Source organism: Bos grunniens, chromosome X, assembly GCF_055505025.1.
Source record: "Bos grunniens cultivar Pamir isolate PY7600 chromosome X, Bosgru_T2T1.0, whole genome shotgun sequence".
Taxonomy (NCBI): domain Eukaryota; kingdom Metazoa; phylum Chordata; class Mammalia; order Artiodactyla; family Bovidae; genus Bos; species Bos grunniens.
In genome coordinates, this window is record NC_141194.1 from 30,202,515 (window position 1) to 30,226,086 (window position 23,572).

At 39.7% G+C, this 23,572-nt stretch overlaps 1 protein-coding gene across 21 annotated transcripts in view; it reads right to left on the reverse strand.

Moving 5' to 3' along the window:
* Positions 1 to 23,572, reverse strand: part of DMD (dystrophin) — a 2,667,987-nt gene that overhangs the window by 209,742 nt on the left and 2,434,673 nt on the right. For all 21 annotated transcript variants that reach the window (XM_086387503.1, XM_086387509.1, XM_086387510.1 and 18 more), the window contains one exon: positions 19,177 to 19,237. In XM_086387503.1, coding sequence (XP_086243629.1) covers positions 19,177 to 19,237 — 61 coding nt within the window. The remainder of the gene's footprint in view (positions 1 to 19,176; positions 19,238 to 23,572) is intronic.

Sequence of the window (23,572 nt, forward strand, 5' to 3'; positions counted from 1 at the left end):
TACTTAAAGATAGTATAGTTGCATGCGTGCATGCATGCCCAGTTGCTCAGTTGTGTCTGACTCTTTGCGACCTCATGGATTGTAGCCTTCCAGGCTCCTCTGTCCATGTGATTGCCCAGGCAAGAATAGTGGAGTGGGTTGGCATGTCCTTCTCCAGGGGATCTTCCCCACCCAGGGCTACATCCCGTGTCTCCTGAGTCTCCTGCATTGGCAGGTGGATTCTTTACCAATGAACTACCTGGGAAACGCGTATAGCATGGCTATTGCTTACCAAAGCTACCCTCTATATCTGGCACACATACCATGATAAATAAATACTCACTGAATGAATGAATGGATCAATCAGTAAAGAGCGTATCTTGAAATAACTATGTGAGTTTCCTTAGGCAAGGAGAATCCAAACCATTTCTTAAAAGCATTATAATTAAACAACATTTCAAAATTTGTGTCAAATTTTGAAAGCAATAAATCGCAGTTTCTGTTTTTATAAATATAGATGAGGTTAAACAAAATATACCAAGTAAAAAAATTCATACTAAATTGACTAATTATGGGTGAAATTGGCCATTTATGCTTCAACAATGATCAGAGATACCCTTATAAACTATGCATTTTTAATGAATAATAACACATTTTATAGTTTTATGGTTTCATTTTAGCATTTCAGAACAGTTCACAAATACACCAATTACTTTGCAATGGTATTGTACTCTAATATTACAGGCCAATGCAAGGAAGTAACAGCACAGTGGATTTTGAAAGCATAGGGGAAATTCTTGGATGCCTAAGATAATGCTCTCTACTCCTTGCACCTTGTTTATACATGTTTTATAGTTTTATACAGATCTTTAATATAGAACTGAAATAAAAACAAAGAATTATTTTAGCTCTTTAATTTGAAACCTTTGCAAATTTATTACTCCATTTATTTTGGGGGCAATTTTTTCAACTGTGGTAAAATATACATAATGTGATATTGATCATTTTAACCATTTTTATATGGGCAATTCAGTGGCATTATATACTTTCACAAAGTTGTACAACCATCACTGCTGTCCATTCCCAGAACTTTTCATCATTCTCTCATTCCAAACAGAAATGCTGTATCCATTAAACTATAACTCCTTTTTTCTTCACCCACTTCCTAGGCAGGCAATCAGTAATCTACTTTCTATCTCAATGAATTTGACTATGGTAGGTAACTAACATGAGTGGAATCATACAATATGTATGCATTTGTGTCTGAATTATTTCACTTAACAATGTTTTCAAGGTTCATTTGTATTATAGGAAGTATCAGAATTTCACACCTTTTAAAGGCTGAATAATATTCGATTGCATCTACTGTCACCTTTTTTTCCTCTGGTCACCTGTTGATTGGCCTTTGGGTTGTTTCCCACCTTTGGGCTGTTCTGAATGGCGGTGCTATGAATATTAGCATACAAGTATCTGTCAGTTGCTGTTTTCCATTTTGAGGGGTATATACTTATCAGCACAATTGCTGGAACACAGGGAAATTCAAAGTTTACCTTTTTGAGGACCTACTATTTTCCACAGGGTCCACATCATTTTACATTCTGACCAGCAATTTCTAATTTCTCAACATCATCATGAGCACTTTTTGTTTTCCTGGGTTTTTTTTTTTTTTTTTGGACAACAGCCACCCTGTTTGGTGCAAAGCAGCATCTCATTATGGTTTTGATATGTGTTTCTCTAATGACTAAGTGTTGGAAATCTTTTCGTTGGCTTAATTCCTTTTTTGAAGGTTGTTGCCATTCTACTAGATGCATTAAACACTGTGAATAATCAGTTTTAACTGGAAAAAAATTTGGCCATTTAAAATCTGCTGCTGCTGCTAAGTCGCTTCAGTCATGTCCGACTCTGTGCGACCCCATAGACGGCAGCCCACCAGGCTCCGCCGTCCCTGGGATTCTCCAGGCAAGAACACTGGAGTGGGTTGCCATTTCCTTCCCCAATGCATGAAAGTGAAAAGTGAAAGTGAAGTCGCTCAGTCGTGTCCGACTCTTAGCGAGCCTATGGACTGCAGCCCGCCAGGCTCCTCCATTCATGGTATTTTCTAGGCAAGAGTATTGGAGTGGGGTGCCATCGCCTCCTCCGGAGGTACAGTCTAGTAGTCAGCAAATAGACCAAAGCAAAGGACGGAGTCAGATGTAGCAGAATACCAGTTTCAAGTCAGCCAATCAGTGCAAAGTACAGACTTGGAGTATGCCAATCAGAGCAATGTACATGCTAGGAGTTAGCCAATCAGAGCAAATACAATTCAGGAGTCAGCCAGTCACAGAAAATTAACAGATAGGAGTTAGCCAATCAGTGCAAAGTACATGCTAGAAATCAGCCAATCAAAGAAATGCACAGGCTAAAATCATCCAATTAGGACAAAATACAGGCAAGGAGTCAGCCAATCATGGAAGAAAAAGGCCAGGAGTCAGCCAATCAGAGCAATATACAAGTTAGGAGTCAGGTAATATGAGAAACGCTGGACTGGAAGAAAGACAAACTGGAATCAAGATTTCCGGGAGAAATATCAATAACCTCAGATATGCAGATGACACCACCCTTGTTGCAGAAAGTGAAGAGGAACTAAAAAGCCTCTTGATGAAGGAGAAAGTGGAGAGTGAAAAAGTTGGCTTAAAGCTCAACATTCTGAAAACGAAGATCATGGCATCCGGTCCCATCACTTCATGGGAAATAGATGGGGAAACAGTGGAAACAGTGTCAGACTTTATTTTGGGGGGCTCCAAGATCACTGCAGATGGTGATTGCAGCCATGAAATTAAAAGACGCTTACTCCTTGGAAGGAAAGTTATGACCAACCTAGATAGCATATTGAAAAGCAGAGACATTACTTTACCAACAAAGGTCCGTCTAGTCAAGGCTATGGTTTTTCCAGTGGTCATGTATGGATGTGAGAGTTGGACTGTGAAGAAGGCTGAGCGCCAAAGAATTGATGCTTTTGAACTGTGGTGTTGGAGAAGACTCTTGAGAGTCCCTTGGACTGCAAGGAGATCCAACCAGTCCATTCTGAAGGAGATCAGCCCTGGGATTTCTTTGGAGGGAATGATGCTGAAGCTGAAACTCCAATACTTTGGCCACCTCATGCGAAGAGTTGACTCATTGGAAAAGACTCTGATGCTGGGAGGGATTGGGGGCAGGAGGAGAAGGGGACGACAGAGGATGAGATGGCTGGATGGCATCACTGACTCGATGGACGTGAGTCTGAGTGAACTCCAAGAATTGGTGATGGACAAGGAGGCCTGGCGTGCTGCGATTTACAGGGTCGCGAAGAGTCAGACACGACTGAGCGACTGAACTGAACTAAAGTGAATCATGGGAAAGTACAGACTCCGGCTAGGCCAATCAGAGCCAAGGACAGGTTAGGAATCAGCCAATCAAAGCAAAGTGTTGGTTAGACCAGCCAATCAGAACAATGTAGTGGCTAGGAGTCAGCCAATCAAAGCAAAGTACAGGCTAGAGTTTAGCCAATCAGAGAAATGTACAGGCTAGGACTCAGCCAATCAAGGCAAAGTACAGGCTCACACTCAGCCAGTAAGAGTAAAGAACAGGTTAGGAGTCAGTCAGTCAGGGCAAAAGACTGGCTAGAGTTCAGCCAGTTAGAGAAATGTTCAGGTTAGGACTCAGCCAGTCATGGCAAAGTACAGGTTTGAACTCAGCCAATCAGAGCTAAGGACAAGTTAGCAGTCAGCCAATCAGAGAAATGTATAGGATAGAGTTCAGCCAATCAGTATAAGGAAGTGGCTGGGAGACAGCCAATCAGAGCAAACTACCTGATGGGAGTTAGCCAATCAGAGAAAAATACAGGATAGGACTAAGCCACTAAGGGCAAAGTAAAGGCTTGAACTCAGCCAGTCAGAGCAAGGAACAGGCTAGGAGTCAGCCAATCACAGCAAAGTACAGGTTAGAGTTTAGCCAATCAGAGAAATAAATGTACAGGCTATGACTCAGCCAATTAGGGCAAAGTACAGGCTTGGACTCAACTAATAAGAGAAAAGAACAGGTTAGAAGTCAGCCAATCAGAGCAAAGTATAGCCTAGCATTTAGCCAATCAGAACAAGGTATTGGCTAGAAGTCAGCCAATCAGAACAAGGTGTTGCCTAGAAGTCAGCCAGTCAGAACAAGGTATTGCCTAGAAGTCAGCCAATCAGAGCAATGTACAGGCCAGTAGTCAGACAATCAGAGCAAACTACCGGATGGGAGTTAGCCAATCAGAGAAAAATACAAGATAGGAGTCAGCCAATCAGGGAAAAATGTATGCTAGAGTTCAGCCAATCAGAGAAAGGTACAGGCTAGGACTCAGCTGATCAGCGCAAAGACTCAGACTCAGCCAATCAGAGCAAAGAATAGGATAGAGTTCAGCCAATCAGAGAAAGGTACAGGCTAGGACTCAGCTGATCAGCGCAAAGACTCGGACTCAGCCAATCAGAGCAAAGAATAGGATAGAGTTCAGCCAATCAGTCATCTGCTGTTGCTGCTGCTGCTGCTAAGTCACTTCAGTCGTGTCCGACTCTGTGCGACCCCATAGACGGCAGCCCACCAGGCTCCCCTGTCCCTGGGATTCTCCAGGCAAGAACACTGGAGTGGGTTGCCATTTCCTGAAGCGACTTAGCAGCAGAGATTTCCTTAGATGAATTATTAACCTGTACAACAATAATCTGTTTCTTACAGTGCACACTACTAATAATCTTTGTAATCATTTCCTGTGCCTCCATTTTTATTTTGGAATACATATATTTAGGTAAGGAGAAGCAAAAACAGAATCTTTAGTTGACAGAGTACTATGAATCAACTCAGTAGAAGTTGGTATAATCAAGCATAAAACTCTGAATAGAGTTACTGTCTTTTAGAAGTATATGCAATAAACCTAAGTCTACTTTTCTTCATTTTGCTGTTTATAAAACTTGGTGATAAGAGGCTTTTGTCCACTACAGAACTAGATGTTATTTGGATAAAAATGTTGCTGGTCTGGGATTCATGCTACCCCAAAGCAATATCAATTTGCTGGGGGATTATTTTCCTCTGTTCTTATTCCGTGTTAGTACTTCAAATATTTTAAGTTTCTTTTTTCCCCAGTGTTTTATGAAATTAATTCTATATATTGGGGGCCACAGCAACTATTGTAAAGGTGTGACCCAAATTGCCCGATGATAGTATCCAGTATGCCTCTGCCTTTCCCAGATCCTTCAGATGGTGCTATTTTTCTACATTCTATTAGCTATCAGGATTTTCGGGCTTTAATTTTTTAAAAAATGTTCCATATCTGAGCCCTCCGATACATCCTGAGTTATAGTTACAGTTCCAGTCAGATAACTTCTCAGGAAAAATGACTTTGTAGTTGGAACATGTTTTCTCCATCCTTCCATATTAATTTTTTCCAGTTCACAACTCAAAAAAAGATTAGTAAGCTTTGAATCTATCAGCCAGTGTGGAAAGATCAAACTTCTACCTCAACACTGAGCTGCTTCCTTTCAGCTTATGCATCTTCTGCTCAAGCAATACATTCAAGGACTTGGGATATAATTGGCAATTTTGTTGATGATGAACGAGGCTGAGCAGAGTAAGGATGACTTTTGCTACTCTGCAGTGCTTACAGTAAAACAGAAATGGCTTGGTGGTTGCATATATGAAATAAGAGCTAGATAAACAACTCTAAGTTTCTTGACAAGAAAGTCTATTTGAAAAGATATAATGCAATGACTTCTCCCCCTACCAAAACAACAGCAACTCCCCCCAACCCTGCAAAAGAAAACAAAGCTCTATTTGAAAAGAAAACCTGGCTATCTTTTTTATGTATCAAAATTAGACACCTATGCAATTAATCTATTTTCTATATGCTTGATAAATGACTCGTGAGAGTCTCTTGAACTGCAAGGAAATCAAACCAGTCAATCCTAAAGGAAATCAGTCCTGAATATTCATTGGAAGGACTGATGCTGAAGCTCCAATACTTTGGCCACCTGATGTGAAGAACTGACTCACTGGAAAAGACCCTGATGCTGGCAAAGATTGAGGGCAGGAGGACAAGGGGATGACAGAAGATGAGATTGTTGGATGGCATCACTGACTCAATGGACATGACTTTGAGCAAACTCTGGGACATGGTGAAAGACAGGGAAGCCTGGAGTGCTGTAGTCCATGGGGTGGCAAAGAGTTGGACATGACTTAGCGACTGAACAACAATAGTTCAATAATAGTTCAACAATAGTTCAATAACAATAGAACAACAATAAAATGACATCTAATAGTTACCAGCAAATGGAAAGGACTGGTTGAATAGAATTAAATTCCACATTTGAAGTCTTTCTTTCCCATTGGATGCCACTATGGTTCTGTTGTAATGTCTCTCTCAGACTCTACCACCTATCTGATCCCAACCTGTTTCAAAATCTTTTACTGTTAAGACATAAGGCTACGTGCATTCACCGAACAACCTTAGCACCTGAAATAGCTTGTGTGTTTTGACAGAAACAGAATTTGAAGGCATTTTCCTGAAATATCCTCACAACAGTTTTGGCAAGGAGCTTCTAAAGGAATACATTCACTTGAAAATGCTTCCTCTAAAACAGCAACTTTCAAAGATGTTCAGTTTCTCAGCAGTTCAACCAGGCATCCCATGCCATCAAGTATTTCTCTCTGCTCTCACCCAACTGAAACACAGAAAATGAATGAACTCATGGCTGAAATTGCTCCCCAAATATGATTTAATCAACTGCAATTCCAGTTAGATTACCTGGAATAAAAACATTATATGGAACACCTCTAATCTGGTTTTCTCTCTTCCTTTATAAGAATGCCTATGAGGATCAGAGGTAAGTGCTCAAGGATGTATTTAATCTCCCAAATCAAATAAAACAAATGATTAAATATTTAGTTTCAAGTTATGTGTGAGGTAATAAGGTGCTAAAGGATGATGCAAAGATACCTAATGCAGAAGTGTTGTCAAGGAGTTTACAGCTTAACTGGGGAGAAGAAGGATCTGAAAATTAACAAAAATATTTCAAGAGTTAAACAGGAAAGATGACTTATGGCTCGAAGGTAGTTACAGAGGTCCTTGCTGTCTCAAAGAATGATTCTAAGGTAATTAAAAAAAAATGCCATATACATACTTTTTGATATAGAATGTGTAAGTGTTACATCCCTCACTAGTCTTGAACCTGACCTTTTCTCAGACATTTGACTTCCTAGAACTGGGGACAACATGATAAGGGAGAACACATGGACCCATTTATTTTCTTTCTTTTTGTTTCCTTTTTCTCATTGCAAAGAGAATTTTAAATTAAAACAAGTACACACTGTGTAAGTATAAAGGGCTGAATTTAGAACTGGACTCACATAAAGTGCCGATTTTATCTAGTACCAATCTTTACTAATGACTCAATCGATTATAGGGAAACACCAGGCACAGATAAAACATTCTTCACCTGGAGGAACCTGAAATAATCAGATACAATGACCCAAATATCCCTGTTCGTTCACATTATGATATGCTTTGGTTTCATATTCAAAGAAAGGCTTTTAAAACATTTAGGCATAAATAGTGATATTGAAAGGAAGCCATTTCCATCTTCAAAGGCTTCCATTTTGTAATCTGTTAATGACAAACATAGGGAAATGCTCCAGTGACCATGCCCTGTTTTCCCTCTAGTCATGACTCATAAAGCCATAAATTCCAGGTTTATTTACAGTAAGTAAAATAGACCAGGTATATCCTGCTAAAAACATTTTATAGATAGGGACTTTCAGGTATCTTTCTGCTAGTTAAAGGCCATTAACAAGATTAATAAGAAGGTCTGGGCGGTCATTAGCATGTTTATAAGGAGGTCTGTTGAGTTGAGGTCATTCACTCCCCTCATCCCATAGGGAATGAGTTATAGGCCTGCTGTTAATCCTCTTTTCTCCTCTACCTCCTTCTCTCCCTTTCCTTCCACCTCCCTTCTTCTCTCTCTCTCTGTACATATACATATATATGTATAAAAATATGCACAGACATATAGGTATAGATGTAAAATGGTCATAATTTTTCTTTTAGTTTTAGCTACAAAGATACTTGAGGCTTCCCTGGTAGCTGAGATGGTTAAGAATCTGCCTGCAGTGCAGGAGACCTGGGTTCAATCCCTGGGTTGGGAAGATCCCCTGGAGAAGGAAATGGCAACCCACTCCAGTATTCTCGCCTGGAGAATCCCATGAACAGAGGAGCCTGGTGGGCTACAGTCCATGGGGTCACAAAGAGTCGGACACGACTAAGTGACTAAGCACACACAAAGATACTTATACCTTGAGCTTTTGCTATTCTTATGCTTGGCCCCTCCTGTTCCATTTACGGTTCTTTCTTCCCTATTATTTGATGCATTTTTTTGGCAGAAAAGTTTGTAGCACTGAAATAAGTTAGAGTGAAGAGAAATAACTTGGCCTTATATTTGACAACGCACACATTTATAGATTAGTATGGGGTGACTCTATATATTTAGATAGATATTTTTCTTAATCTTCAGGAAATACAAGTTATTCTTTACTCTCAAAAACATATGAATTGCCCAAAGTCATTTGGTGACTTTAAGTCATTACAAAAGAAAGCATAATAAATACTTGTTAGCCACCATATAATTATAATAATAAAAAAGAAGAGAAATCATTCTACAATAAGGTGAGATTTTCCACACATAATGCATGGGGCTACCAAATGCTCAGTGTCTAGGGAAGTCAGGACTTAAAACCACAGGCTATTTGCCTTGTAAGGTTAGAACCATGAGCCTGGGATTTATGGTAAAGAGACTCTGTTATCAGAAGGAGGGGATGGTATCAAATTCAAGGACAAGGTCTAGTGTCAAAAAGCCTCCCAAAGAATTGACCTAGTCCATCTGAGTTGACCCTGTGATACCCTTCAAAAGGGCTTAGAATTGGGAGTATGGGGAACAACACATGCTGTGGCGTCTATAACATTAGGTTACTTGTCTTGCATACTCGCATCTCCGCAAAGCCCTGATGGAAGTGCCAGGAAGTGACTCAGACATCCTCCACTTTCTCAGCTTCCACAGAGGCAAGCAAATGCTTACATCATGGCTGGCAGGTTTTTGTTTCATTTTTTGTGGCCCTTTATTGCCAAAAGCAGTGTAGAGAAACTTAGGTCTTGGCAAGAGCACAGTGGCAGAAGTTGATTAGCAAGGGAAGAAATACGATGCAGGGAAGAACTAGTAGAATAGTTTTGGTGATTTTCAAGATGGCAGCCCTACAGTGGAGGACTGGCCACACTTGCTTACACTAAGGGCCAGTTTTCAACCAACAATACTAGGAAGTTGAAAGAGCTGGGGACAACAGATGAAATGTATTAGTCATTATTGTTATAAATCTCCATTCTCTACTCTTTTATTAATTTTTTTCTTCCAACTCTCAACACTTCCCCTACCAAATGGGTCCCCATCTGCATCCTCAAGAATCCTGGCTAAGTTGGGCCCTGCTGTTGGGGGAGAGGCAACTAACTCCTACCCAGGTGAGGAACTCCAAGCAACTTTGATCCACTAGAGTGTACATGTGGGGGGTAAGGATAGTGATTGTGGGGATCCTAGTTTTGACACGAGGTGGGGCAAAGCCAACTGAGGTCACAGGGTTAGTGCGAAAGGCACAGAGCCAGGTCTTTATTACTGTGACTTGAGAAAGCCACCAGCCTCTCTGAGTCTCAGCTATTTCTTCTTTATTAGATACTAACTGGGGTTGTTAACCTCATAAACGGGAAGATAATAGCTAGTTCTAGCACTTAGTAGGCACATGTTACACTTAGCTTTTCATCCTGTCTCAGAGGTCATATGGACCAGAGCTATGAGATGCTCCCTTAGTAGAAAGCAAAAGACGGAGAAAAAGTGAACACACCGAAAGGAAACAAAACCACAACAAAAAAATCCCCAAAATAGCAAAGAAGCAAGTTAAAAATGATTGTCTGCATTGACTATTTGACTTGCAACAGCTTTGGGGACCAAGACAGATGTGGATACGCTGAGAAAGAAAAACAGAAAAAGTGACTGAAAGTTTCAGGGGGAGCAGGGAAGCTTCTCTGCTTCATCCACTTGGCAGTTCATGGTATAACAGGAGACGTGATCATTGAATGTGGACAGGGGCCTCATAGAGGACCTGTTCTTAGGAACTTTACAGGATGCTGAAACAGAGAAGTTTTTTTTTTTTTTCTTTTCTTGTGCAAGGATGTGAAAATATTGCAAGGTGACAGCACTGATGCATACAATGCACTCATTTTATTTTTCAAAAGAAATTATGTGTGTGTGTGTGTGTGTGTTGACAACTTTTCAGAAGGAAGTATTCTCATTCCTTCTCCCTACCCTCTGCCCTCCTCCCTGTCCTCTGGAATGAGGGAGGGGAAGACTGAATGGGATTTGGAGTTTTCCCGCTGAGAAAGGGACATTTTGTGCAACCAGGTCAATGTTCAAAGGACTAATGCTCTAAGGAAATTATCCAAAGGGGAGAGGCGGTTCAGGGTTATTCAGTTATTTTCAAATGCTGTCTGGGCTGCTGCTGACCTTTGTAAAGGCCAACAGGATGTGGCTTCCCAGGGGGACAGGATAAGAAGCAATTAGAGGAGCCTAGGAGAGGCTCAGGAATGTTTGGGAATGTACAGATACCCCAAATTATATGGGAATGCAAGAACGAAAATAAACTAATTTGATCAAGGATATCTGTGTGCTAGAAAATATTCTAAACACATAGCTAACACTGGACATAGCTGTAAGATTTTCTTAAAAAACCAGCGCTCGGTATCTATTAGATGTCAGTGAGACTTCAGTTCCATTTTGGAGAAGTTCATTCATATTCCCTACATGTCAGAAGGGAGAATGGGTATGAGGTTAACTAGTCACAGAGTCAGATTATGATAAAGCTGGGTTTCCAGTGCAGGTTTATTTGAGGCCACAGCCCATGGTCTTTTCTACCACACAACTATGGAAGAATGAATTTGTTTCACAAAGCTAGAAAAAGAAAATGAAGCAACAGCTGAAATAACTTATTCCTCTTTTTTGGGGAAAGAGACCTAAATATATTTCATGAACACTCTCACATTCCCCAAGGTGCCATGAATGAGGTGAGGGGGAATACAATACCTGGGAAATATATCAGAATTTTTGACCTGTACACAATACTGTATTTTAGCTGCAGCATATATGTGCATATGTTGCCACCTTTAAGCATTACATACGGCACAGAATGTTATAGGATTTTTTCTGTAAAATAAAAACATCTCTATAATTCTCTTCAGACTCAGTGGCTACTATATCCCAGCCCCAAAAGTAAATCCAAAGTAAATGCTTAGTGAAACACAGAGGTGGATCAATTTAAAGCTCTACTGAACACTGCAAAACCTGAAGAATGATCACGAGTGGCATTTAAGAAAAACAAAAAGACCCCAGTTCTACTGAAACAAAGAAAACTAGAGCTCAGAATGATTTCAGGCATTATCAGGTGGGCTAAATCGTATTGCAAATCACAGTGTTAAAGATAGAGCAGAATCCAAGCCTCAGGATTTTGTATGTACCATTCAGACACTCAGCTAAGGATCACCTGCTAGACATCGGGTTTAAGAGACCTGAGAGACTCTATAGGGCTTCCCTGGTGGCTCAGCTGGTAAAGAAGCTGCCTGCAATGCAGGAGACCCCAGTTTGATTCCTGGGTTGGGAAGACCTGCTGGAGAAGGTATAGGCTACCCACTCCAGTATTCTTGGGCTTCCCTGGTGGCTCAGCTAACAAAGACTCTGCCTCCAATGCATGAGACCTGGGTTCAATCCCTGGGTTGGGAAGATCCCCTGGAGAAGGGAAGGGCTACCCACTCCAGTATTCTGGCCTGGAGAATTCCATGGACTACTCTATATAAGACTCAGCACACTTTGTAGTATTAACTGGTGGCAAAGTGGTAAAGAATTCGCCTGCTAAGTCTGATGTATGAATCTGAGCATCCAAACTGGTGCTCTGTGACAACTCAGAGGGATGGGGTGGAGAGGGAGGTGGGAGGGGGGTTCAGGATGGGGGGACTTATGTATACCTGTGGTCAGCTGATTCATACTTATATATGGCAAAAGCCATCACAATATTGTAAAGTAATTGTCCTCCAATTAAAATAAGTAAATTAAAAAAAAAAAAAAAAAGAATCCGCCTGCTAATAAAGGAGACTCGGGTTGGATCCTGGGGTCGGGGAGATACCCTGGAAAAGGAAATGGCAACCCATGGAAATTCCATGGACAGAGAAAAGCCTGGTGGGCTACAGCCCATGAGTCACAAAGACTTGGACATGACTGAGTGACTAAACAACAACAACAAGAAAACTAGAGGATATGAGAGACACATTTGGGTGGTAGATCTAAATGGACACACAGACACCTGAAGATTTTTTGAAAGTAAAAGGGGCCAGGCAACTGGAAAGCATGTGAAACTTCTTGTATGCATTTGTTTATTCATTCATTCTAATATCTACTGAGCGCATGCCATCTGTGAGGTACTATGCTAGAAAAAGACACAGCACCTATCCTCATGAACTCTATTATCTCAGTTGAGGTTCTATGTATCAGCTTATGAAACTGTAAGGAAAGATGTGAGATTTTTTTGTGAGCCTTATGAGACAGAAGATAGTAACATCTACAGCTACCAACAAGATGTACAAAAGCAAAGGCCAGAATCAGCACCCCATATGACACTGTGGCATCTCCTGCACTCTCTTTCAGTTACCATCTTAAGCTGAGCTGTTTTCAAGATTGTATCAAGTATGCATTACTGACCATTCCTTCATTGTGGTTGCAGAGCTTAATGAGACTCAGCTAATATGACCTCTGGAAGCATCAAACTGCGGAGGAGAAAGCACAGCAGAGAAGACTGACCTCTGGGTTATCTCAGTGTACAAAGCCTTTTGAAAAGTCAGAGCACCAGGCTTCTGGCAGCAATTCCACAAATTTAATTACCCAGAAATACTCACCAGTATCCTCAAAGACTGACAGCTGATTCTCTATTATATCTGCTTCTTCTTATCAATGGTGCTAAACAGTTAAGGAAAAAGTTTCACAGTATTTGTCCTTCCTATCCTGGTAAGATTGATGGTGCAATAAGAAACCTCAAGGGCAATATGAAGATTCATTTTCACTCCTCTGGAAACTATTATAAATAATTTCTCTTTCAAAGTCAACATTCATAAAATCAGGGAATGTCAGGACTGGACATGACCTATGATACCATGTGATGTAGCCTCTTCAGTGACAGATGGAGAAACTGAGACTCAGAGAAGATAAGTGATTCACCTTTGGTCAAATAGTTAGTTAATAGCAAAGTTGAAATCAGACTTCAAGTCATCTGATACCTGGTCTATTTACTATTTCTCCCATTTCATAGTGTCTTGTCAGCTGCTAAAAGGTGTATTTTGAAGAAAAATATACATGTGAAGGATTTGACGAGAAACAGCACAAACTAGATTCTGAGAAAAACTAAGGACACCTCTGCCAATCCCAACCAACATTCAAACTGAACATCTGAAGATTACAAGCATTCCTAGAATGGTAAGGTATCATGAATGAGACATGGGGGAATGTTTGCTTAGCTGGATATCATAACCCAGTGTTTTGTTTTTTTTTTTTAATAATAAGAGCCCACCTCTGGACTTCCCTGACAGTCCGGTGGTTAAAACTTTGCCATTCAACAAAAGGGGTGCAGGTTTGATCTCTGGTTGGGGAGCTAAGATCCCACAGGACACAACCAAAAAACCAAAACATAAAACACAAGCAATATTGGAACAAATTCAATAAAGACCTAAAGAACCCGTCTCATCAGAAGTATTTCCACCATATTCTAACCAACAGATATTTAGCATCTTGACTGCTGTTACAGCTGATACATAGCTAACTATTGCTCCCTCTCTAACTAAACATTCTGTAGTGAAATAGAAGTCAATAATTCAGAGGAACAAATAAACTCAGCCCAAACCTGAAGCAGAACAACTCCTGGCACATATAATAGGGAACTGGAGCAATAATGAGGGCAAGATATGCTTTAAACGTGGGAGGTAGTTGGAATCTGATAAACTGCCCAGAAAATTGAAATTGAGGCAATATGGTACAGAGGGAGGTGGTGTCAAAACTCAGATGCTACTGGAGTTAGGGAGCACGGGTACTCAGAGCAAGATTCATCAGTGTAACTGCGAAAAGATCAACCGGATACAAGAGGACACAAACAGCAAAAGGTAAGTGCAGGCTGATGGCCAAAATTTCATGCCGAGAATCAAATGCTTGTTCTAGTAGAACCACAGGGATGGTAGCCATAGGAATACAGGAGAGTGAGAACTCCAGTCAGCCAATTTGGCAGTGACACAGCAATAGCAGTAAGAAATGCTGACTGAAGTGACTGTCAGCTTCAACCAGGGAGGTTTTATATCGTATTTTGCTAAGCAGAAACCAACAGAAAGTGATGAGCAACTCGGATGTAACAGGTGGCTGGAGAAACATGCCTGGGATTGAGAATGGAGAGGAGAGATCAAGGTTATTAGACATCCGCAGCAATGTAGACAACATCCAAAATAACTAGCAGGAAAAGACAGACACGACTTTGACCTGAGTTGTTTCTTGAACATTGTGTGTTAAAAAGAGCTGAACAGTAAGAATGTTCCCCAGAACCCCACTTTTCATGCTTTTGTGAAGTGCTTCAGACATATTTATAATGACGGCATGTACTGCTGGTGACTGAGTCAGCAGGTTTCTCCCAAGCTTCATTACTGAATGCCTCCCGATATTTAGCAACCACAGCGTCTTTGCAGGAGGGAAGGACCAGCTTGTCTAAAAATCAAATCCTTCCTAAGAGACAGCTGGCAGAAATAAAAGGTCAAACACTTGATCTGGTATTACACATAAGTAGCCACAAACCAACCTTCTGCTAAAAGCAATATATGTAGAACGGGTATGACCTCAATTGGTTTCTCCATGTGTGCATCAATGGGAGACTGTGAATAGCATTTACTTTCTTCATGAGTGAACAGAGACTAGAGACGATGCTAACAAATTTAATAACCAATATTTGGGCCATTCCACTCACGACACCCCAAGGAAGATATAACAGAGCTGGAGAAGATCCAGGTAAAAACAACTAAGATGATCAAGGGAAATGCTTATCTTTCATTCAAGGGCAGACTGAAAACCTAAAAAGGATTAGACTCTCAGACTGGGAAGATGAAAATGAAAAGGAGGTAGTGAGAGGATGTGAGATTAAAGTCGACTCTGAGTAAATAGAATTGTATTCAGTGAATTTCATAGCACTTAATTGGGGCCGCCCCTTGAGGTTAAGGGATGTAGATTAAAGAGAAACTGAAGTACATCTTTATTTATTTATAGAGAAATCAGTAAGTTTATAGAACGTATTTCTAAGACAGGACTGAAGGGGAGGAGGGGAAAAGTTTAAGAAACCACTGGATATACTCAATGCCAATAGATTGCACAGTGCATTGTAAGAAATGGTCATGACACATCCTGATATTTTTGAAATGAAAATTACTAGGTTAATCGACAACACAGCTATTGTTGTTTGCATGTGGGTCAGACTTCTGGGCTAGTTGTCCTGTGGGTCTGACCCAGTGTGCAATTTCTTATGCTCTTATTATGTCATCTATGCAAAAACATGTTGCATGCAAGTTTGGGATTCCTAAATTCTTTGGACAGTCCAGAACACAGAAAAATAATTTTCTAACTCATTAAGAAAGCGAGAGAGAGTCCCAGCTCTTGGCTCTGCGTGGTTTACCCATATGGGAGTGTGCAACATAAAAAGGTGAAAGAAATTCTAACAGAATGCAGCAGCTGGTTAAAGGCTATTATATTGAAATTTTCATGAGTTTGACAGTAGGCCAAAAAACTACAAAATGGCAGAGAGTGGAAAAGGCAGTTGTAACAGGTTGAACATTGTTGGTGATTATTTTTTCAGTGGCAGTGAAAGCTGTAATCAAATAACCTGAAAGAGAGGCTGGCAGGAGGAGAGCCCCAAGGGGAAGGGAAAATGAAGACTGTAACAATGATGTATGCTGTGGGCTAATAAACTAGACAAACTTATAGTTTGAAGTTTCAAAATCAAGGTTCTTAGCATCATATGAAAAGCCAGTGTTAGGATGCAGGTGTAAACATTAGTTGATTGGCTATCTAGAGCAGAAGATATTGTTACAACCTCAAGGATGAGTGGCCGACTCAGCAACTAACTGGAACTGTGCTACTGGTATAGAAACTTCTTGTTATGTGGATGATCAGTTTATTTCAGCATTGAAAAGGAACTATTATGTAGCATTAAAAAAATATCCAGAGGAAACACTTGTTTCTGCAGCTGGACATATGTGGTTAAAAACTCTTGCATGGAAGTCAGGACAAATAAGATGAGGACAAATGGGAGCTGGTTGAAATGATGTCATTGCAAACACTATCATTATTGTTATTTGTAGATCAATAAGGCATCTCAAACCATGAATGGCATCTGCCAGGGCATGAGGTACACTGGATCTTGTACAAAGTCATTTGGTATAAGCATAATATTTTAGAGAGTAGTAATGTGCAATAATAAATCGCAAAGGACATCAATAATCTGTTTATGGACAATGTTCTGAACATGTGTTCTCCCTATATTATGGCTTAACATTTTAAGAGTATATTTGAGAAACTGCACAATCTCTAATTTCAAGGAGATTATAATTGTATGGAGAATTGATCTCTATAAAGTTTCAGGGATATCTTTGAGAAATTAGGTAATTCTTCATTCCGAGGGACTGATCACTTCAGAGGCTTTTAAGGTCTCCATACTCACCTCTCTGCTCATTTTCCTGCCTATTGTTCTATATTTCTTACCATTAAACTAGGAAGAATAATAGTGCTAAATTAAACACCAAGACCAAAGCTCCTATGGTACCTGGAGAAACTGGAGTGGACTGAGAGGGCATATGTGAAGCTAATTCATAGTGGAAAAATAGAATTTCTGTGTTATTTTTTAAACTGAGAATTTATATTCTGTTAATAATGAAGATAAAAAATGTTTTTAAAAAAATAAAGATTAAACTTCTTGAAAAAGAAGGCTGAGATCTTAAAGATTTTGAATTTGGACAAGACCATGGAACCAGTTACACACTTTGATTCCTAGAGTTACAAAGGAGCTTAGATGTATGTCATCTAGTCCAACTCTTCATTTGAGAAATGAGAAACCAAGCTTTGTGCAGGTGAAGTGACTTGCCCTAGGCCATACAATCAACTAATCACAGAGTCGGGACCAGAAGTCAAGTTTTTTTATTCCCAGATCTGTGTCCCTCCCAAATTGCCACCATAATCTTCAAGTTGGGGAAGGAGCTCTGGACAAACAGGAAGAAAAATAGAGTGGCTGTTCTCTGATCCTATCGAGGAGCAGTAAGAGTCTAAGGTACAGGGAGGAATTATAGCTTTTCTGGATTCATTTTCTTTTCATTTTTTTTGGACCGAATTCATTTCCACTGTTTCACAGCACTGTGCTGGGATCTTTCAAAGGAGATGTAACATCAGGGAGAAGATACATATTTAAGGAAAGGACAGTGGGATGAGGGGGGTACTCTAGGAATCCCACAAGACACTTAATGAATCCCAAACAGGTAACAATTTGGAGAATGATGGCTTAAAGATGTCTCAGACTCTCAGGTGATCCTAACATCTGGGCCACAAAAGGACTTTTTATTTTAGCTCATAAAGGAATTGGATAAAGTGAGAGTTTTAGAAATGGATTGAAAAAGGAGCAGGTCTTAGTCAGAAATGGAAATCTGTGATGATGAAGACACTGATGTAGGAGAAGACTGGGAGGAATTTGAATAAAATGGCTCCACAAAATATATAGTGCATGTAAAGCAATACAGTTCATGTCTACAAATCAGTACATTATTTAAGAGAATGGGTGATTTTAAATAGGTATTAAACCATGTACTTTAGAGTGACTAAATAATTATACACAACAAAAATAAAATAAAATTGGAAATTGGAAAATTAAAAAGTAGGATTAAAACACACTGAAGTAGAACTTTTAAAGTGAGAGAAACCCTATCTGGAAAAATTTAGTAAGAACACCTTTCCTAAAGGATATAGCTCTCCTTGAAAAGCCAAAAACATCCCCTCAATCCCATTCTTCTGAGTTAACAAAATTGAGGCATGAAATCCAATTTCTTGAGAACTGTAGTAATGAAGATCTAGGACTGCCCTTATTGCTTGCAAACTGAATTATGAAGGATTGATGGGCAGTGGAAGAATAAAAACAGACTCGATAAAAGATGGCAGGATGAAAAGATGGAAAAACATTTCATATTTTTAGTCAGACTGATAGTGGAAGCAAGTTCAAAGACTTAAGTTGGTATTGCAGACTATTTCGTGAATCTGATTTATTTAAATTGTTGTTGAGGTAGCCGACCGAAACTTAAATTTAAGCTGGACTCAATTACACAATTGATGAGTAACTGTTAAGGTACCATAATAACTCAATACTCTCTCTCCTCTCTCTTTCATGGCAACCCAATGTATCATAATTTGTATTTTATACAGCATCTTGCAGAAGGTGCTTCTAAGAACCTGTATGCCTTTGACTGACATAAATGGCCCCTGAAAACAGTATCATTTTTGTTGTTGTTATGTGAAAAATGCCAAGTGCTATGTGTTGAGAATGAACACCTCAGCTCCACAAATCCAGAACTATTACTGCCTGCCTTTGGGTACATCAAGTATTTATTCACCTAAAACAGTCTGTGGACAGATAGCTACAGACACCTTCCATCTTTGTCTAAAGAAGAAATGTGGGAAAAATCCCTGGATAAATAAAATGGTTCTTGTAAGTATTCACTGCCACTCTCCATAATATTATAGGCAGTTTCTATTCTGTTGCACGAAATCCACACCACCTCCAATCACACACCATAACATGTATGTTGCATTAACTGGACTTTTCCGAAAGGTACCTCCCTGTGGCATCAGCAAGTTTTCAGTGGTCACTGTAGCATGAATTAATTATCCAAGCTTCTTTGGGGAAGAAAGAACTAGGTATTGTAGGCCAGGCTAACATCGAGTTTTAAAAATAAATTCATCTGTGAATATACATATTAGCCAAAATACATGCCTCTTTGAGAACTTGATGTTTTCAACTTACTTGATATAGTAGGGCACTTTGTTTGGTGAGATGGCTCTCTCCCAGGGACCCTGGACAGAAGCTAAAAAAAAGGGGGGAAAGAAAGGCAAAGAGGTCAAGTTCAAGGCAAACAAGAAAGACAGCATTAATCTCCAGAATTACAATTTTACACTGATATTGGTCTGTTTGTTCAGTTGCCCATGAAGACAGGACGGATTAACATGCTGTTCTGAAGTTTCTGTCCTGATATAAGTGAAATTGAACTCATTCAGGCACAAAGATAAATGCAAAGGAAAAAAACACAAAAAACGTTCCACTGTTATACCTATAGAGCAGATAAGAAACTGAATGTGTACAGGTTTTCTCTTATGTGTCTCCATTGGGTGCTGTTCTTATAACACTTCCTGTTGCTGTTTTGCAGTATCTTTTACTATTCGATTGACTGGGTTTTATTAGTTTAGCAGCTGAAACATCCCTCTATGATATATTTATGTTCTAAGTTATTGACACTAAAGTACTCCACTCATCACTCTGATATGCTAGTTTTCCTCTTTATTTGGTTTGAACAGAATTCAATTTCATTTACTGATGACATGTTTTAATTGGTGCCTCAAAAATGTCAGGTGACCAGCATGATCTGATTAGAAAAGATAACCCCAAGTGAGAGAATGGCACCCGATACTAGAGTGTAATAAAACTTTGGTGATGAGTGATGGATCCTACAGGTGAAATTAAATTTCACATACTGGGAATTCGTTTCATAACAACTTGATTGTATATCACTCAAATAAATCACTTTTAAACAGTGTTTTAAATGCTTAACTTGTAGTGCTATGTTTTTTTTTTTTTCTTTTCCAAAGTTGAACAACCTTTTATGTGCAGTTTAATATGATGGGGTTTTTTGGCTTCTTTAAGAGAAAATGATCATGTTAGGAGACATTATACCATTTCCTTAATAATAAAATCTTCCTCCTGAACAGAGTTTTAAGAAACTCCAGTTTTGAGACATAGAATTGCATCAAGCATATAAATATAAGAAGCATTCTTATTAACAACCAGTAATTTTGCATGTATGTCCATTTTTCTCCTGAATTTTCATCCTGCTTATAAGTTGAAGCACAGCTGATGTTGACCATTACTTCCTCCTATGAAAATCTCCCTTCTAAATTGGTCTCACTGTAAATTCAGTCCACAGTGTATTGAGATGTAAGAAAACGTCAAAGCTAATATATCCCTGACTACACTGCATAATATGAAAGAACAGCTTCTAATAAAACTTTGCCCACTGCCAGACAATTTAAGGGTAATGAAACTATAGACTCTTTGTTTTATATAGAGTAATAGAGGGCTCAAACCACCCAACCTTCAACCAGGCATGCTGCTTTGTACCTTGGCGATATGTCAGTTAACAGATATAAGACATGAACCTGTATTTAGCTGCTAATTATGCCTTTTCATTTTGGTGGAAAGATTTTTAATATGGAGGAAAAAGACATTTATCTGTTGTTTGGAAGTAGTCCCTGCCTTCAAACTCTCCCTTTCTTTTTCTATTTTTCTCTCTTTTACCTTTGTCATTGTCTGCCCAACTCTCCTCTTGTCCATTATTCTTCTCTAGGACACAGTTTTCTTGACCAGATTAGTACAGAGAGTAATAAGACCTGATCTGAGGACTTAGGCTGAACTCCCTGAGCAGACTGGGCAGTCTGCTTTTATGGGAACTTAAAAACCCAAGCCTTCTCTAGCTTGAAACATGGTGGAGAGCCAGAAATCATGGCTCCTGGTTTCTCGGGGTGCCTACTTCTTAAAACCATAGCATAAAATCAGAAGGTAGAAGAGAACTCCAGGGAGTACTTGGTTGAGTTTGCGTTGGCTGTATTGTCAAGGCTATGGATGGCTAAGCAGAGAAGGAATGGTTCTTCTTTTCATAAAGATTGCTATGGGCTGAGCTGCACCATTTCTCTGATCATCCTTCTCCAGTTCCCTATTATTCTTTTGTTGTTCAGTCGCTCAGTCATGTCCAGCTCTTTGCGACCCCATGGACTGCAGCATGCCAGGCTTCCCTGTCCTTCACCATCTCCTGGACCTTGGTCAAACTCATGTCTATCGAGTCGGTGATGCCATCCAACCATCTCATCCAGAAAGTCTGATCTGGAGGCTGCCGAGAATGTCCTCTGATAGCAGAAGAGTCTGTTCTACTGGCTGCTGGGTGGGGTGCTGGCTGGGTAGGGGTGCTCGGCCTGAATGGAACAACCTTCAAGCAGAAAATCTAGCAGGAAACAGAGGAAAAGTGGAATGCCTGCTGAGCGAATGGCCAGACCCACACCAGGCATCTATAGTGGACTTTGTACAGTTAAACATTAAAAGGAAAAGAAAATTCCCCAGAAAATGCCAGAGTAGTAGTTAAGAATATACTTGAACTAAAAAGCTGAATGGATATAATAAAAAAAACATCTACAAAAAGGTAAGTTCCAGATCAATATGAAATTTTAAGCTCTTGTAATTGGAGTTTTTATTAATTTTTATAGACAGTACAGAAATTGTATATGAAAATGGTGAATTTTTTACCTTCTAAAATAAAAGCTCGTTGCCTTTCTGTGTAGCTATTAAACAGATCCGATGGTGAGATTCAGCGAAGCTTTTGTGCTGAAAGATGTTTTTTCCTCTTTGACTCACAATTCATAAATGCACCTAAGCAACTGCTTTGCAGTCATCATTTGAAAGTCAGAAACTTTATACCAAAAAATGTCCTTGATGCAATAAAAAAGAAAAATAATAGCCTTCCTCCATCTTGCCCCTGCCCTCTATCCCTACCACATACACACACGTGGCAACTACTTGCTTTAGAAGTAACACACAATCAGACAATGGTTCTATGCGATTGGAATCAGTACTCCTCCTCAGAAGATTGCTAAAATGTTGTTGAGCAAAAGCTCGGGGCTGCTGGATTCTGGTCTTGCATATATTCCAAAGTTGGTCATATATACGGTAACTCTCGCAAGTGTGTTTCAGAATTATCATTTCACTTCTCGCAGGAATGCCAATGCCAACAACAGCTGTTTCTTATCTCAAGGTACCAGTGGAAGCTTGTCATCCCTCACAAAGCTAGCCTACACGATAGGCAGACACATCTCTTATGCCTAACGTGTCCACTTTTACTAGCCCATCACACGCAGATTTACTGGCGAATAGTTTTTATGACACTCTGCTGTCCTTTGGTATTTTCTTATACAGATGTTTCTATAACTGCTACATGTAATTCCAATGCAGCTTTGTGATTCAGATTCTCAAGGGTAAACACCATCCATTATCGTACGGCAGCAGCACCGTGTGGTATTGTCTACTGAATTTAAATAGCAAACTACACATGAGTTTATTTATTCTAAAACCAACCTCTGCATTTCCCCTTGGTTACAGAAGCAGTATGATATCAACAGCAAGAAAGGGTAACGGTTCTACCTTCAAATGTCTTTCCTCCCTTGAGGTGACAGGATTCAATATTGTGCCTGAGGTGTTTTTGAAAATCACCAACACAGACCCCACTGTTTCAGGGAAGTTCTCATTTCTACCATTTTCTAATGCATGATGAACAGAATGGGCCAAGGGGAAGCACCCTGGTGTTAAGCCATATTTTAATCAACACAGGGGCCTAACCAGAAAATTAGAAAGAAAGCTAGTATTGTTTAACCTGTGCCAAAAGTGCATTCTCTGGAATTCAGACCCTCCTACATTCAGTAATCTTTCTACCTTTCTTATATTTGGTGGTTTTGGAGTTTAATGACATAACTTGGGTCAAAAGAAAGTGGGGATGGTTTATAAAAATAAATAAAACCCACCAATTCACTGGGGACAAAAGAGAAACCTCACCTGTGGGGGTTATGAAAAAGGCAGTGGGGAAGATAGGCCAGCTCAGAAGCATGCGGATTCCAGGGATGGGTTCTATGGACTCAAGTCTATCAAGATCGACTCTAGAGTAACATTTCTCAACCTTTCCCCACTCTCTGTCCCCAGTTCCAGGTATCTTTTCTTTCTAAGAAGATCAACACAGAAAACACCTTTATTTCTCTTTACTGAACTTCCATGTACTGAAGTCTATTTTTTTCAGTCTATTTTTTGCTCCTAATCACCCTATTCCACAGGTATACTATATCTGTATCAGTTTCTGCATTGTATGTATCTGTGCTTCACATACAAAGAGAATGAGTTTTACATATCCCCAAAACCAATTTTTGCCCTCTTGGGGGCAATATCACTTTGTTGAAAATTCTTGATGTAGAGGAAGTGATGGGAGGGGTTGGGGGAGAAAGGAAAACCCCTCTCTGTGCCTGAAATGTGACTTCAAATAACTCATTTGATATAGTCAGAGTGACTTGTGAGGTGGGTATTATTATTTTTATTTTGCAGATGATCAAACATGTCT